This window comes from Carassius gibelio, chromosome A8 (assembly GCF_023724105.1).
Source record: "Carassius gibelio isolate Cgi1373 ecotype wild population from Czech Republic chromosome A8, carGib1.2-hapl.c, whole genome shotgun sequence".
Classification (NCBI taxonomy): Eukaryota; Metazoa; Chordata; class Actinopteri; order Cypriniformes; family Cyprinidae; genus Carassius; species Carassius gibelio.
Window position 1 is genome coordinate 11,292,845 of NC_068378.1, and position 18,078 is coordinate 11,310,922.

Here is an 18,078-nt window from a genome sequence, read left to right on the forward strand (position 1 = left end):
GACTTTTTTTTAATGAGAGGCTGTTCATAAAACTTTTTTTACGAGTATACAGCTCCATAAAATATTACCATACATATGATCACTTCACAACAACAGTATACATATAAAGTTAAGGTCACAGTTTCTTAGACTATGCTATGTCCTGTACTAGCATTATCTTTAAAAGTGCAGTACACCTACACTATACAACTGGAAATGGAGGAAAATATATCTTAACAAACAAGAGAAAACAGCAACTCATGTCATAGACTCGTATAATTAAAGCAAAGACATTTCTAACAATCTGCTTTCCTGCTCAAGAAACAAATCTTATCATTATCAATGTTGAATTGTTTTTATTTATTTATTTTATTTTTTTGTGAAAACTGTGTCATTAAAAGGATTCATTGATGACTACAAAACGTTGTGACATTCCTAACAGGTGCAAAAACGATTTGGTAAAATGTGTTAATTGCATTATATTGGAGTACTTGCATTGGATGCTCAACAGACAAATCACAATTACGATCTGAAACAGATCGTATGATTTTTCTCTTAAGTTCTCAATCATTAAGTATGTAAGGCGTATTTATAATTAATTTATTTAAAACACCTTACTGAGACAAAATGTCTCAAATAATTGAGAGGAAACAATACACTGGCCACAGAAACATAGAAACAAAAATGTTTTGCATATACAATGCAAAAAAAAAAATATATATAAAACTGTAATTATACACTATTTACATTTTTCTGACACATAATACCCTTAAGTTAATACGTTCAATTTTTTACATCATGAAGTGCATAGTGTTCCATATAACATCGGCCACTCTGAATTACAGTGAGCTTCAACTGAAGCACCATTGTCACAGAACAATGAGAATCATTAGCAATTCTTAAAAAATAGCGAACCATCCAGGGAACATTCACACCAGGTGTTAGTGCACTGAATGGATGGAGAATTTATTGCCACATAGAACTTGTGATGGGGGATGCTAGTCATTGACAGTGTTTGGCTGGACACAGAAGCAGTTTCCACATCTAAAACACTGTTCAATACAGCTGCACGTGTCTCACTATGTGTATGTCAGAGCGATGAAGGGTGCATGTTCTAGATGTACACAATAATCTTGACAGGGCAGTGCGATATTATCCAATAGACTGCAGCGTAATGCAAGTCCCAGCTCTAAAGTGGGCTGCAGGGGGGCTGCACCCTCCCTTCCCTCATTCTCCTCCCCCCACACTACAGACATTGTGTCTTGAGGAGATGGGGGTCTTTGCTTTTGGACAACGACCCCTGGTCTGGTCAAGTCTCTCACCCGATGCATTTCCATCAGGCTTGGACCTTTAATGGCTCCTCCGATGACCAGCTGCAGGGCCTGGAAGAGGACAAGCAGATCTACTCTTAGCTCCACGATGCCATCTCTCAACCAGACACTGTACCTGCAGAGAGAAAGAGAAAATAGTGATGACTTTATTTGCAGAAAGTTCTGTTTTTCCTTGGAGAACTATGCTAACAACATTTTCACTTCATTCTTCACTTCACTTTCACTATCAAGTTCCTTTATCTCACCTAGTAGGGAACCCTCGTTTCTCCAGCGAGGGCAGCAGGGGTTGGATGGTGAGGTGTTGGGGGTTTGAAAAGTGAAAATGAACTTCTGCTTTCACCAACGTGGCTGACAGCACATCCTCACCAAGAAGAAACTCAATGTTGTAATCTTCACAAGTAAGAAAAAGACACATGATTAGGGGCACTGCTGTCACATAGTAAATAGTAAATACCTACTGTAAAACATTACATACTGTAAAAAAAAAACCCTGCTAAATAATATATAACTAATTAATTAACAGGGTCATGATTTAGGTTTATGCTGGTTTGGTACTGGTTTAGTTTTGCAAGTGAATTTTTGACAGAAATGTTCGAATTGCAGTCAGTTAAGGTTCCTCTTAGCCATGCAAGATTGTCTTTTAACATCCCTGCCAGTAAATATATTTTGGACACAACACTATTCATTTAGTTTTTAAATATAGGTGTGATATTGCATGCTAAAAGTTTTAATTACAGTAGCCTAATATATATATATATATATATATATATATATATATATATATATATATATATCCCACCCAGCAAAAACTTGTTGAAAAGACGTCGAAAAGACGTCATTGGCAGTCGTCTAAACAACGTCAAAATTTAGTTGAAAAGTGAAAGGTGAAACGACGTCTTTTTCATGTCGTCAAAAAGACGTCTATAAATAGACGTCCAAATTACGTTTAAATGTGGTTGAAAAGTGAAAGGTGACCTAATTACAACTATGAATTATTTGTCATATTCCTAATTAGTGAAAATAAGACAATTCACAGTATATTGACACATTTATTGACACATTACATCTTTCATGTAAAATCTTGATCACATCTTAAGCTTCCTTTGATTAAACAGACCGTAAAAACAGTAATATTGTGAAATATAACTACAGAAATAATTGTTTTTTATGTGGATGCATTGTAGAATGTAATTTATGCCTGTAAACTGAAAATTTTTAACACAATTACTCCAGTCTTCAGTGTTACATGATCTTCAGAAATCATTATAATATACTGATTTGCTGCTCAAGAAACATTTCTGATTATTATCAATGTTTAAAACCGTTGTGCTGCCAAATATTTTGTGGAAACCATTACATTTGTCAGTATTTTTTTAATAGACCTTGCAAAAGAGTAGCATTTATTTAGATTTTTTTTTTTTTCAATTTAAAAGTCTTTACTATAAACTTATCAAATTAATCCATCTTTCTGTATTAATATAATTTTTCAAGACTATAAACTATGACAAATTATAACATTAGAACAACCAAAAATGTAAATTCTGTCATTATTTCCTTACCCTCATGTTGCCCCAAACCATGTTGCAGAACACAAATTAAGATATGTTTTTAACAGATGCCTGGTGTACGCAAAACAACAACAACAGCAAAAATAATCTATTCTGAAATTATGACTCCCCAATGGATTTTCACAAAAGCACCAAAAGCGCCAGCTCTCAGGCCAATGCAACACTGATGCATCATGGTGCTTGTGTGAATGCGTTATTTTATATATTAAAAAAAATTCTCAGATTTCATTAAAAAGTTCTGCATTTATGTTTCAAAGATGACCAAAAGTCTGGCTTGGAACAACATGAAGATGAGTGAGGAAAATCTTTGGTTTAACTAACACGTTTGGTAAATGGGGTTCCCACAGGGACACCAGTAGATCTCTGCCTGATCTCTGATCTGCTGCTCCTTCCTCCGTCCCAATTCTGGATTAATGAGCCACGGCAGATGTTTCCACTTTGAATGCTTTAGCCTCGCTGTTCTTTCTCTAGCATCTAAAGTGAGAAAGAAAACAGTAACTAAAATGTAAATTAATAATACAAAAACAATGGTTGTCCAAAATGTACAAATTAAAGTGTACTTCGTTCTTCATGAGGGATTATTAACTAATCAGTATGTCAGGGGTTGTCAACTCTAGCCCTTAAGGTGAGACTTAGGTCTCTGCAGAGTAAAAGGGGGTGTTTATGACTTAGTGTGTGTATTCAAACTGCTGGGTGTTTCTAAATCATGCAATCAAAATGATCCCCCTTACCTAACCCCACCCATAAACCTACCGTCACTACGTCAGCCAATCAGGTATCATGGTCTAAAAACACCCTGATCTGGTAACTCCCATTACTTTCCTGAAGAGACCTATGCTTAGCTTAAGGTCCACTGTCATGCAGAGTTTACGTCTCGATCAGCTTCACAGTTCGCAAAGTTGTGAATATATTATGATAATGTGCAAGATTTAATTAATAAATTAATTGGAAATGTTTACTAGATTAGACATTACCTGTCTAGTGATATGTTATGCTGAAATATATTATTGGTTTGTGTTTTAAAATCTATTACGTGTAATCTTATAGCGAATTATGAGTGCACCGTAAAAAGAAAATAGTGATTAAGGCAGCCCTTCACCACTGACTACTGAGCAACGGACCTGAGTGAAACACACCCAGAGTTTACGTCCACACATGATCACACTCACCTGTCTGTGACTTATAGTTAGCAAAACTGAAGACCTTGATTAATGTGTTCAGGTGCACTGCACTAGGTTGGTGTAAGACTCTGCATGTAAGTGGACCTTGAGAGACAATGTTGAGATCTCCTGCAATATGTTCTGAACATGCACTATAAAGAGGCAGAATGACTTACAACACTGGTGTCCAGTCCTGGGCTGGAGGACCACCGTTCTGCAGAGTTTCCGCTGATCCTTGATCAGCTGCTCAGGTCTGCTTAACTGGGGTTGGAGCTAAACTCTGAAAAAAGAGAAGACAACCAATATTATAATGTTAAAAAGTTAAACAACGTTAAATAATTTGATCCATAAATATGCATAACATCTGAAAATGCACAAAGATGACAAGAAAGAACTTTCAACACACTGAAAAATAAGAAGCAATATTAAATCACACATGCATTTTCTTTTCTTATTATTCCTCTTGCAGTAAGTTACAATTACCTTGTGGTTTATCAATGATTTACAGTCTCTGAAATAGAAAAGATCTATCAATGATGAACTATTATTTACCCTGTTAGTGGTGAGCATAAAATATTTATTTTAAATACATTTTTAAATAATATTTTATATTTCTCTTCCATCTTTATGTGACCCTCTAACTTAAACACTCACTATTCTAATTATATTAGAAAAAAAAAATCTAACCACCTTTCTAATCTTTTTGTATTATATTTTCTTTTCATTTATTATGCAATTGTGTGCATGTGTGTATGTGTAAAGACCTCTAACTAGCTTGCTCTATTCTTTTATTTTTTATTCTATCTGTTTTCTTTTTATTTATTATATTAGTTAAAATCCCATGCTACGTGTACTGTGTTAACCTAACTGAGACTTGTTATAGCACTTATACATCATTGCTCTTTTTCTTGTTTTTGATTGCTTCCACTGTCTTCATCTGTAAGTCTCTTTGGATAAAAGAGTCTGCTAAATGAATAAATGTAAATGTAAATACATGATAAATCTGACCCTTAAACGTTTGAATGGTAGTGTATGTTTGATGTATTACTTACTAGTCATATGTTTGATAATGTCTAAAAATGTTCTTCAGCTGGATACACGCACGGCCATCAGCATGGAAGAATCTAGAACATAAACATTGTCATTCTGTCAATCTGTCAAAGCCAACAATATTTATTATACAATGCCATGTTTATTATAAATAAACTATAGCAGAGGTGAAATGCAGAAAAGAAAATTAATTTACAGATTATACAAAAAATTAAAAGAATAATAACAGAATTTAAAGTTTTAGGTTTACTAACTGAGTTAATACTCTTACAGTGCGGACATCAAAATAACTAACTGGCAAACAAACACACACACACACACACACACACACACACACACACACACACAAACATATTATGAAAATATTCTATAAACACATACATATATAAGAAAATTACAGATTCATGCTGATGTAGGCGAAATATATTGTGAAAAATGCATATAAAGTTACCTCTTGTAGTTAGCATTACAGTTGAGATGCTAACGGACTTTTTCAGAAGACACTGACCATTTCTATAAAGTACATTTTCAACGAAAGCGTGTCATTTACATTAAATAAAGTTTCAGGGACACTTTTATGTAATATTTGTGTAATTTAGGGATTAAACTTACCTGAAATTAGTGAAAACAACCATGAGAGACAGCGTCCGTTCAGCTGCTTGACGGTTGAGCTGAGCCCCGTTTCCATGGTGACTTCCTCAGCTGCAGTTCAGCGCGTGACCATCAAGTGTTTTTCAAAATATATTTCAATATATTTAACAGTACTTCAGACATGATGTCTAATATATTTCTTCACTAGTTTATGTTAATGGCTTTGTGGTGCGAAATAAAAGTTTATTTCCTGCTAAATTTGGACTAAAGCCCGTCTACATCTATTTTTGGGCTAAATTTGGATAAAAAAATAAAATAAATAAAATAAAAAGACGTTAAATGTTGCTTTTTGGTCTTAATTTAGACCAAATCCGACGGACCGATCGAAGATCAATTTTCAACGTCGCTTTTTGGGCTTAATTTGGACCAAATCCGACGGACCAAACGAAGACCAGTTTTCAACGTCGCTTTTTGGTCTAAAAGATGGCCATGACGGGCCGACTTGATTTAGACCAGAAAACGACGTCCAAATGACGTCTGGTGCTGGGTGGGATATATATATAGAAACTTTAGACCACATAGATCGTATCAAATATATATATAGCAAATAAAGAAGCTCAGATGTACTTGTTTGATGCACAAGAACAAACATCAATAGTTCTTGTGTCAAACATGTAGTAGAGTACAATTTGTGAAAGCTTTGGGAGAATATATATATTTTTTAAAAATCATGTGTTCCCATGATAAAAGCAAGTCTAAGGGTTTAAAATTACATGACGGTGAGTGAATGATTGCAGAATTTTAATTTTTAGGTTAACTATCATTTTATTAGTTACCCAGGTACTTTTGTGCCACTGCTATCTCTAAACACTTCTGCGTGTGCTGATTAGTTAACAGATCGAAACCCTCCTGACAGAATCTCAAACAGGTTTAATAAAAGATATTTATTAATACTCAAGCACAATTTTGTTCCAGTTAAAAAAAAAAGAGAAAATTTTAACAGTAACACTGAACGGTCTAAGCAAATGTTAAAGGCTCAGTTCACTATTCCATTTAAACAGCGAAGGACTACAGCAGAACCCGTCTCTCGCGATGGAGACACTTCCTCTATATTTTACTATTACTTGGGATGACAGTACATTAAAATTTTCAACCTCTACTTTTAATTACAAAATGAACAAACAGCAGCCTATTATATAAACAAAATCATGCATTACATTTTGAGCAGTACACGAGAGACATATATAGTATAAATATGGTGAATATCTATGAAAAAAAAAAGAGATCAAAGAGAAATTGAAATCTTTTTAAAAAGCCCAGCTAAAGCAGGTTAACTCCATGTTTAAGGAGCCGCTGACGGGCTTTTCTGGGTAGTGAGAAGGCACTATCCTGAGGATCAGGACTTCCAGAGTTTCTGACAGGTGTTCCCCGCTGGAGAAAATATGTCTCCTGGGCCGTGCTACGGGTTCCATACACTGCTGAGCTACCGTTCCTGTAATTCATAAACACAACACATAACTTAAATGTGTTATTTAATACACATTAAATGATGAAAATTGCAAAACAGGCATTCAAAAACACAGCCTAACCTGACAATGGCCTCCTGTAGTGTGTCTAAGTGTGAGAAATGTGAATGGAGCAGCTTAGTGGCCCTCACAAAGGCCTCCTGGGGTCCAGCGGAGTGCCCACACACATTAGCTACAAAACAAATGAGAAGTCACAAACTATTTCAAGAACACACAAAATACACAATCATTTGTGTCTGTCACCATTTTGACTAATTTGTCTATATAATGTTCTATAGAATCTATGAAGATGTGCGCCTTATAATCGGTAGCGCCTGATATATGGATCAAGGCGCTCTGTCAAAATGTTGAGATTCCCTTTAGCACAGCTCCATCTAGTGGATGCATAATGCAAACCCAGTCAAACGTTTGACTGCAGTATCTTCTATTCTATGCGCCTTATAATCCGGTGCGCCCTATATATGAAAACAGTTCTAAAATAGGCCATTCATTGAAGGTGCGCCTTATAATCTGGTTCGCTTTATAGTGCGGAAAATACAGTGTGTGTGTGAGTATATATATATATATATATATATATATATATATATATATATATATATATATATAGATAGATAGATAGATAGATAGATAGATAGATATATGAAACAGGACTTACTAGTGAGAGTGTTTTGAATGCAGTCATAGTGTGCAAAAGTGTAGGGCCCCGGAGGCCCGGGTGTCCCAGGCAAGGTATTTCTCAGGTGAGCCTCAAGCCCATTTAGGGATGCCATGCTGCTGTGATGCTGCAATTGTAGTAGAGAATAATTGTATCACTTTTGGGGTCTGTAATTATTATTCTAAATGTCTTTGAAAGTTTTTGAAAGGCTGAATTTATTGCATCAAAAATACCGCAAACACTGGCTAAATAAAATTTACTTACTGACCCTAAACCCCTAAATATTGGGGATTCGCACACTCAGTAAAATTCACTCATTTATAATAACAGTTCACCCAAAACTTAAAATGTGCTTAATATTTAATCACTCTCAGGCCATCCAAGACATAGATGAATTTGTTGGATCCTCTGCAGTAAATGGGTGCCGTCAGAATAAGAGTCAAAAAAGCTGATTAAAACATCATAATAATCCACACCATTCCAGTCTAGTCCATCAATTAATGTCTTGTGAAGTGAAAAGCTGTGTGTTTCTAAGAATCAAATCCATAATTAAGTCATTTATAACTTCAAACCATTGCTTCTGGTTTAGATATGATTCCTTTGTCCTTATTATGGTTTTCTCCAATGAAAAAGTCGTAAAATCTGAATCAGGTGAGAAATATGCACAGATCAAGTGAAAACAGTCCAAAACCGTTTACAGTTTTACTAAACAAACATGTCAGGATTTTGATGTGAGAGGACGACAGATGATGAACTTTTTCACTGGAAAAGTCTTTAATATGGATTGTTTTTTTTTGTTTTTTTGCCAGAAGTGACAGGTTAAAAAAAAAAAGCCTTAATGGATTTGTGTCAAATTGTTAATTTGATGGACTGGAGTTGTTTGGATTATTTGTGAATTTTCGTGATGTTTTGATCATCTGTTTGTACTTTCATTCTGATGGCACCCATTCACTGCAAAGGATCCATTGGTGAGCAAGTCATGTAATGCTAAATGTCTCCAAATCTGTTCTGAAGAATAATGAAACTCATCTACATTTCAGATGGCCTGAGGTTGAGTACATTTTCAGCAAATTCTCACTTTTGGGTGAATTGTAATATGTACAAATGATTTCAAACAGACACAAACTCATGTTTCTCACCACTTCCTCTCTGGCGGTGGGGTCTGTGTGAAACTCTGGCTCTACCAGCAGGGCCAAGACCAAACCTCTGACTCTATGCTGGTATAATACTGAGGGCACTAGAGAGGTGTCTCCTAGGGTCTCATGTGGTGAGGGGCTATTTGTGGGTTCATATTTCTCCTCGAGTCTCCCTTCGACTTGCTTGCTCTTTGTTCTTGCCTCTTCCTCTGTTTCTCCTTGGAATTTGCCATTTTTACACATCACATGATTGTTAGCATCCAGTTTATTTTCTTCATTTTCAATCTGGTTGTCGTGGTCCAAGTGGTTATCAAGACTGTTTGATTGCTCATACCCATTAGCGAGGGCTTTGATTTCATCACTCTGAATGTCCTGGTCTGAATTTACACCTTCGCTTTTGGTTTCTGACCCCGAGCTTGCATCTGTATCCTGCTTTATGTTCAGGCCTGCCAAACTTTCTTTCACTGCACACAAGTTAGTTCCGTTAGAGATGCTGTGGTCATGTGAGTCAGGAGTAAAATACTCTGATTGGTTCATGAGATTGGAGTGAAGGGGAGTGTTAACCCTTGAGGGAGAGGGGCTGAAATACGGTTCATCAGAGAGGGAGGAGCGAGGAGACGATGGCAACGTCTGATAGGACGCTGGGGGACACTGCATGAGATCTAAGCCTGAAGAGTCAGTATCTGTGGTTGGGGTGTCAGATAAAGTGCGTGATAAAAGGCGGGACTTGCTGGGTTGGCAGGGAGGTTGACTGCATTGAGACCTAAGAATGAAAATATTTATAAATACCAATGAATATGTAAAGACACCACTGTTCAAAAATTTATATATATATATATATATATATATATATATATATATATATATTTTAAATCAATATTTTTATTCAGCAAGGACACATTAAATTGATCAAGAAGTGACAGCAAAGTAATTTATAATGTTACAAAAGATTTATATTTCAAATAAATGTTGTTCTTTTGAATTTATTCATCTAAAAAATCCAGAAAAAATGTATCACAGTTTTCACAAAAATATTAAAGCAGCACAATTGTTTTCAACATTCATAATAATGAGAAATGTTTCTTGAGCATGAAATTTGGATATTAGAATGATTTGTGAACGATCACGTGACACTGACCACTGTTGTGATGGCTTCTGAAAATTCAGTCACAAGAATAAATACATTATAAAATATAATAAAACAGAAAACAGCTTTTTAAAATTGTAAATATAGTTTTTAGGCTTTAACCTATATTAACCTATTATTTTGTCACGTGACAACATTGGATAGAGAAATTAATTTACAAGCTTCCTTACAAACGGGTGCATAGTCATTATCATCATCATCATCATCATCATAATTATTATAATTATTATTTACTCTTACAGTTACTGCATTTCTGGTCTCAAATTGTAGCTTTTTATTTCTTACGGTTTATAAATGTGTGAATTGAACCGCATGATGGTTATTTTCCATACACTGAATGCTTTAACAAAGGTAATAAAGAGTTGGTTATTATTATTATTAAGTCTCTTTCCGGCTCAGACTGCATTGGTCGCGCTTATGGGTCTGTCACGTGATGAATGAACGACTTGAAAAACCCGAAGAATCATGAGATGAACTAATCAATTATCTTTCTGACTCAAGACTGCATTCACTGAAACAGTTGAACTACTAGACTAATACCAGTACAGAACCTATAGAATTTTGCACATGTGCAACTGAATGAAATGAATGAACAAATTATTCAAGAATGACCCATCACTAAACAAAAAAGCCAGTTTCACTGTCTACACAATAACACTGCAACAAGTTTTTGAAAATCTTCACCCTGGCAGGCGTTTTCAAAAATGTTCGGTTTCAGTGACCTGGTGCTGCATTTGCATGTGGACAAACGGTCAAACCGTGTAGAAAAAGCTGCAGTTTGTATGGCCAAACTTGTCAGAAGTTGCAGGTGCATCTCAATAAATTAGAATGTCATGAAAAAGTTAATTTAATTCAGTAATTCAACTCAAATTGTGAAACTTGTGTATTAAACAAATTCAATGCACACAGACTGAAGTAGTTTAAGTCTTTGGTTCTTTTAATTGTGATGATGTTGCTCACATTTAACAAAAACCCACCAATTCACTATCTCAACAAATTAGAATATGGTGACATGCTAGCTGATCAACTCAAAATACCTGCAGATGTTTCCTTTAAAAATGATCTCTCAGTTTGGTTCACCATTCTACACAATCATGGGGAAGACTGCTGATCTGACAGTTGTCCAAAAGACAATCATTGACACCCTTCACAAGGTAAGGATAAGCCACAAACATTCATTGCAAAAGAATCTGGCTGTTCACAGAGTGCTGTATCCAAGCATGTTAACAGAAAGTTGAGTGGAAGGAAAAACTGTGGAAGAAAAAAAGCACAACCAACCGAGAGAACCGCTGCCTTATGAGGATTGTAAAGTAATATCGATTCAAGATTTCACCTTATTGGAAAACAAGGTCCTAGAGTTTGGAAGAAGGGTGGAGAAGCTCATAGCTCAAGTTGCTGTAAGTCCAGTGTAAAGTTTCCACAGTCTGTGATGATTTGGGGTGCAATGTCATCTACTGGTGTTGGTCCATTGTTTAAAAAACAAAAACAAAGTCACTGCAAACATTTTACCAAGAAATGTTGGAGCACTGCATGCTTCCTTCTGCTGACCAGCTTTTTGAAGATGCTGATTTCATTTTCCAGCAGGATTTGGCACCTGCCCACAATGCCAAAAGCACCAAAAGTTGGTTAAATTTCCATTGATGTGCTTTACTGGCCAGCAAACTCACCAGACCTGAACCCCATAGAGAGTCTATAGGGTATTGTCAAGAGGAAAATTGAAAAAAAAGAGACCAAAAAAATGCAGATGAGCTGAAGGCCACTGCCAAAGAAACCTGGGCTTCCACACCACCTCAGCAGTGCCACAAACTGATCACCTTCATGCCATTCTGAACTGAGACAGTAAATTTTTTTTATTTTTTATTGGTCTTATGAAGTATTCTAATTTGTCGAGGGTGAATTGGTGGGTTTTTATTAAATGTGAGCCAAAATCATCATAATTAAAAGAACCAAAGACTTAAACTACTTCAGTCTGTGTAAACTGAATTTATTTAATACAGGAGTTTCACAATTTGAATTGAATTACGAGAATGCTTTGGTCTATCAGAAGGCTTTTGATAACTGTTTCTGATGAACAGAGCCAATTTTTGTGAAAATTTAACATACTGTCAAGAACGAGTTTGAAAACGTAGATTTTCTACAGAATTAAAAATTGCTATTAAGTAATCCGATGAAACAAGATTTTTGCTTCTAGACCTTACGGTTTAAAAGTTATTAGCAGAAATATAAGTGCAAATTTGGCCTATCTGTGGCGTTCGAGTTTGAGATAGAGTCTCCAAATTTGCTATGGTTAATGTTAACACTTTCCTCTATCTGCGAGCCAAATTTCATAAGTTTCCCACAAGCGGTTCTATGGACTGCCAGACTTCCAGAACAGAAGAAGAATTACGGTTTATTTTATTTATTTTTATCAAATAAACATAGACTTCTTTCCAAAACATAAAAAATATCTTAACATTTTTAAACAGTAGAGTGTGTACATATATCCACAAAATGCAGATATCAAGTAATGCATACACTTCTTGATTTGTACCTGTATGCTCTCTCCACTGGGTGGCAGCGGAGCACGTACAGTTCAGTGGGTGTCAAGAACACCTGTGTGGTAGCTGTGAATGAGGACAGTGAGCACACAGATGAGCTCAAGCCATTGGCCGTCACCCGGAAATCCTGTAATGAGACATAGGGAGAAAAAAGATATAAGCGCACATACATACATATATATATATATATATATTTATATATATATATAAAATAAAAATGTATAATTTTGACCCATACAATATTTTTTTGGGCTATTGCTAAAAATATACCCCAGCGACTTAAGGTTTTGTGGTCCAGGGTCATATATATATATATATATATATATATATATATACACACACATACATACACACACATGTAGTATCAAGAAACTTGACTTTACCTGGCTGTACATTTGTGTCTCATACACCATCACTTTCATTGTCAGCGCAGGAGTCATCTGAGTACTAACCACCCTGTGCAACATTAAACAATTGTCAATTGCTTTAGCCACTTACAGATACATGATCAGTATTTGGAATAAATATGATTTATTGTAAACACATTTTCTCCTGCAATGAAAGCTCACCTGCCCCTGTAGAGGATACATCCTGCCAGGACCAGAGGACATCGCTGACATGCCTGAAGAATGAGGGCAGCCTTCAGCAGCAGCAGAGGATCAATCTGATGCAGGAGTGAGGAGAAGTAACCATTCAACAGGTTTGAGAAAACTATTCACAATAAACATGAGGACAGGATACTTTGCTAAAAGCTTGCTGTTGCAGTACTGACTGAAAGAATCATTTTGTGGGGCACCGTTAACACAATAGTACGTTTAAAATTTAATAATTCCACTCATACTTACATGTGTGGAGTCAATGGTCCTCAGGCAGCTGAAGATGTTGTGAAGCTCAGTGGAGCCGCCCTGCAGGTGACAGAGATACCTGGCCCACCGTAAAGCCAAATCCTCCTTACTGTACAACTGCGTTGAAGTGCAGCAAAAAAAAAAAAAAAAAAAATATTTTATGTGGTAGTGGTCTGATACGGTATTACCTTTTAATAGATATTAAGTATCGTTTAAAAAATGTGGGGTCTGTAAGATTTATTTGTTTTTATAACGAGGCAAGATTATTATATTAAACTAAAACTAAAACCATTAAACACTTCCATTTCTTAAACTTTAACTGGAATTTATATATATACATATATATATGTACACGCAAACACACAAACACACACACATATTATCTAGTTGCCAGTGCAGTATTTCTCATTTTGTTTTGTTTAACATTTATTAGTAAAATAGCTAAATAAATTAATAAAACAAAATTAACTTAACAAATACAAATGAATACAGCAAAACAGTAATATTGCTAATTATTTTTGGAATTTGAAATATCTCTTTACTATTTTATTATAGATGTCAAAGCTGTATTTTTAGCATCATTACTCTGTCACTTGATCCTTCAGAAATCTTTCTAATATGATGATTTGGTGATCAAGATTATTTATGTTATTAAATATTTTTGTGGAGCCCATGATACATTTTTTGTCAGGACTCATTGACGAATTTAATGTTCAAAAGAATAGCATTTATTTGACATAGAATTATTTTGTAACATTATAAATATATTCACTTTAATTCATAATCAGTGAATAGAAGACTGCAGACAGTGATGTTGCACCTGGTAGCTTTGACGAACTGGTCCATTGTAGAAACAGAAGAGGGCAATCAGCTGATCAAGTAAGTCACATAGACTCACATCAGGAATGTCAACCACACAGCTCAATGCCTGGAAACCAGAGAAAGATCCCATTCAAAAGAGTTGTGGAAGTTGTGACATTTGCCAATGTCCACACACTGTGAACACACACCCGGAGCTGCAGTGGACAGCTATTTTTGCCTTGCTTAAGGGCACTTCAGCAATGGGTATAGAAGGTGGAAGAAAGTGCTGTTTCACTCCCCCCACCTACAACTCCTGCTGGCACTGAGACTCGAACCTGCCACCTTAGGGTTACAAGTCCAACTCTCTAACCATTAGGCCACAGCTGGTTGTGAAACCACCAAAGAAAGCACACAAACTTTACACTGCTCCGTTACAAAACTTTGGCTCTTTTTAAGTCAGGAGGAGCTAGATACCAGGACATTAGGTTTTGTAACAGCTTTTGTAATGCTATTTCCCAAAGACAATTTTTCTCTTACCCAAATAAAGCTATCCTTCATGCGGACAGCATATTTGCTTTTGCGCAGGCGAAGCAGGCGTACAGGAGATGAAGACATCTCAGACACACAACGACATACACCGGCAAGCTGTCCACAAAGCAGCTCTTGTTGGTCCACTGGTGTCTGCAACAGCACACACACCATCATGCATGTATATAAATATATATATATATATATATATATATATATATATATATATATATATGAAAATTTTTATGTCGCATTTTAAACAGCCATATTAAAATATTGTTATGGAAGGTGCAGTTGCTTCTTAATGCTTTAAACAAAATAAAAATACATTTCTTTATGAATAAGATTGATTTAAACAGGACGTATGTCTTACATCCTCAGGAGAGAAGTAGTAAATCCCATCTCTAGTCAGGTCTCCTTCCTCTTGCACCTTTGAACTATCATACAGGAAGAAGAAGCTGCATTCGGAAATATGATGAAAACATAAGCAGTAAAACATAAGTTAGCCATTGAGCAAACCCACTTGCCCTCCAGTATGACTGAAAACAGTTGAGGAATTGATACAGAGGTGTTTTCCATCGATGTTAAGCATGAAAATACGGTGAAAATGGATGGTGAGCATTCTGTTACTGACAGGTCACACACTGGAAGGGATGCTTTTCTAACGGACATCTTAGGAAGCTGTATACATGTTGTATAGAGCCACAATATATCACTTTGTTCAAAGAAATAATGTAAAGATTTATCCATTGAATATTATCCTCACCGTCGGGAGTAAGCCAAAGCCGCTGTCTCAGCCATTGGTTGCATCTGTAAAAAGAGACTCAATCTGATTAAAAGAATAGTTCACCCAAAAATGAAAGTTTACTCGCATACAGGCCATCCAAGATGTAGTAGAGTTTGTTTCTTTAACAAAACTTTAGAAATGTTGCATTACATGACTTGCTAACCAATGTATCCTCTGGAGTGAATGGGTGCCGTCAGAATGACAATCCAAACATTAGATAAAAACACCCACACGACTCCAGTCCATTATTCAATGTCTTGTGAAGTGAAAAGCTGGGTGTTTGTAATAATAAACAAATCAATGATTAAGGTGTCTTTTAACATTAAATTGTTGCTTCCTGTTGAAATGAGTCCTTCCTGTTGAAAAAAGTCATTTTGTCTGAATCAGGAGAGAATTATGCACAGATCAAGCACTGTTTACAAGCCCAAACAGTCTAAAACCGTTTGGGATTCTGTTGTGAGAGGACACGAGGAGATGGACTATTTCATTGTTAGAAGCATTATTATGGCTTAAGTAGAACTGGTATTTTGGTCAGAAGCAACATTTAAGATATATTTAATTATACCTTATAATTAATATAACATCTTAACTATGGGGTTCTTTACTACAAACACGCACTTTACAAGCTTTTCACTTTACAAGTATTTTAACTTATGGACTGGAGTCATGTGGATTATTGTAATGCTTTCATCAGCTATGTGGAGTGAATTCCTTTAACTTTGGTACACCACAAACTATGGTTAACTAAGTTTGTAAGGGAGAATCTATGGGGAAAACCCAAAGCACTTCATAAACTTAAACTGGTCCAAAAGACTGAGACCACATTGAAAATCTGGGAAATGTTTCAATTAAACCTGTGGAATAAAAAGGTCAAGATTTAATCATTATAATACAATTACAGATCTATAAATTTCTTAGTTACTATTAAAGCGTATTAAGTTACTAATGAAACTACTGTTACTGTACGATGTTACTGTAACTGCGTTGCAAAAAAGCTCATGTTCTTGATTTTTGTAAAACGCACACATAAGTGGAAACTACTTCACTATGTATTTATTTGTAGGATTTGTATTTCGAGTACTACTTAAAGTGATTGATTGTTCTTTAACTCAATTAAATTTTCAAGGCAAAGGAGCTCCTGCCTAAAATTAATTCATGTTAGCCTAACTGTATGATTCTATTATCTTGAATGTTAATTTGTGAAATGAGCATTACTTTGACACATTCACTTCTGCTTTATGTAGACACGTTTTTTTTTTTTATTCTGAAAAGTGCTATACAAATAAATTTGAATTAAATTGAAAAGATTACCCCTGTTACTCCTTACAATTCCGTTCAGAACTCAAAAGTACAAAGCAGCGTGTTTAAATGGAGGTAGATTTCCTTTCATATCTGATAAAGCTTTTTACAATTTTCGTTACTTCAGTTACTTAAAAAAAAAATCAAATTCACACATCACAAGGCAGGCATGCACGTTCTTAAACACTAGGTGTGCATACATATACTATTAATTTAAAAATACTAGGCTATTAATATAAAACATGTATTGTTGAACTCAAGTAGTCAAGAGTAACAAGAAACAAATAATTAAAATTTTAAATACTTTTTTTTTTTAATTACTATTTGGATTATTCTCAAATCAAGCTGGATAGCATCGGGTTCTGCACTAGTGAGACTAGCCAAAACGAAAAACCCAAAATATAATAAAATAATTAAATAATAAAAAAAAAAGTGATGCTGATTATCAGTTTTAATGGGAAATCAGCATTAACGAAAGAGAATCGACATGAAGAATATGCTGCGGTGCATTTAGTATTCGATTATATCCATGTTAGATAACCTATGTGTGCGCCTGATTGATCACGCAGATGTGGAAACAAACAGGTCGCTCCTCCATGTTTCTTGTCTGTGCTACAAGAACTGATCCAAGTATTATTTTGACTCACCGTCTGCGTGTTGAATGAAGTTTACATCAACTTTACGCATGTCATCCAACTTCAGCGGAGTTACTCGATTCCACCCGCACTCCCCTGATTATTCATTTTCACTTAGACAATACTGTAAACATTTCACCAGTATCCAAATGCCTGTTATACATTTAGTATAAACGGAAACTGATAAGATCTCGTGTTTCATTATGCCATTATATTTCGTTTTTGAGAAGGAAGGTGTCACAAGAGTAAAGTCATGTGAGTGTGTCTTGACAGTACGGTGAGCCTGGAGGAACAAACTTCATTTCGTTATTAATTTGCGTTTTTCGGGGGAGAGATAGTATTCATACAGATTGTGTATCTTTAAGCATTTTTTGATTTATAGATTTTAACTAATATGCACCCATGAGAAGAATTCACACACTTTATAAATCCTTAAGCATTTATTTTTGTGTGTTACTTGCACTTCTCTTCTATATTTTAATACAGCATTTAAACAAGTAAAA

General features: G+C 35.3%; 2 protein-coding genes across 2 annotated transcripts; both read right to left on the bottom strand.

The window, feature by feature from the left end:
• Positions 1–315: 315 nt before the first annotated feature.
• On the bottom strand, positions 316–5,776 carry LOC128018119 (uncharacterized). The gene is made up of 4 exons (XM_052603491.1): positions 5,701–5,776; positions 3,200–3,352; positions 1,556–1,700; positions 316–1,425 (listed from the first exon to the last, which is right to left on the bottom strand). The coding sequence occupies exons 1-4, from the start codon at positions 5,774–5,776 to the stop codon at positions 1,059–1,061; spliced, it is 741 nt and encodes a 246-aa protein (XP_052459451.1). The 3' UTR covers positions 316–1,058.
• An 832-nt stretch (positions 5,777–6,608) lies between these two features.
• Positions 6,609–17,846, bottom strand: hps4 (HPS4 biogenesis of lysosomal organelles complex 3 subunit 2). The gene is made up of 13 exons (XM_052603941.1): positions 17,588–17,846; positions 15,621–15,664; positions 15,228–15,312; positions 14,864–15,007; positions 14,346–14,453; positions 13,526–13,642; positions 13,250–13,344; positions 13,064–13,136; positions 12,674–12,807; positions 9,000–9,759; positions 7,861–7,987; positions 7,269–7,377; positions 6,609–7,171 (listed from the first exon to the last, which is right to left on the bottom strand). Exons 2-13 carry the CDS (start codon positions 15,662–15,664, stop codon positions 7,000–7,002), a joined length of 1,968 nt encoding a protein of 655 aa, XP_052459901.1. The 5' UTR covers positions 17,588–17,846; the 3' UTR covers positions 6,609–6,999.
• Between the last annotated feature and the right edge of the window lie 232 nt (positions 17,847–18,078).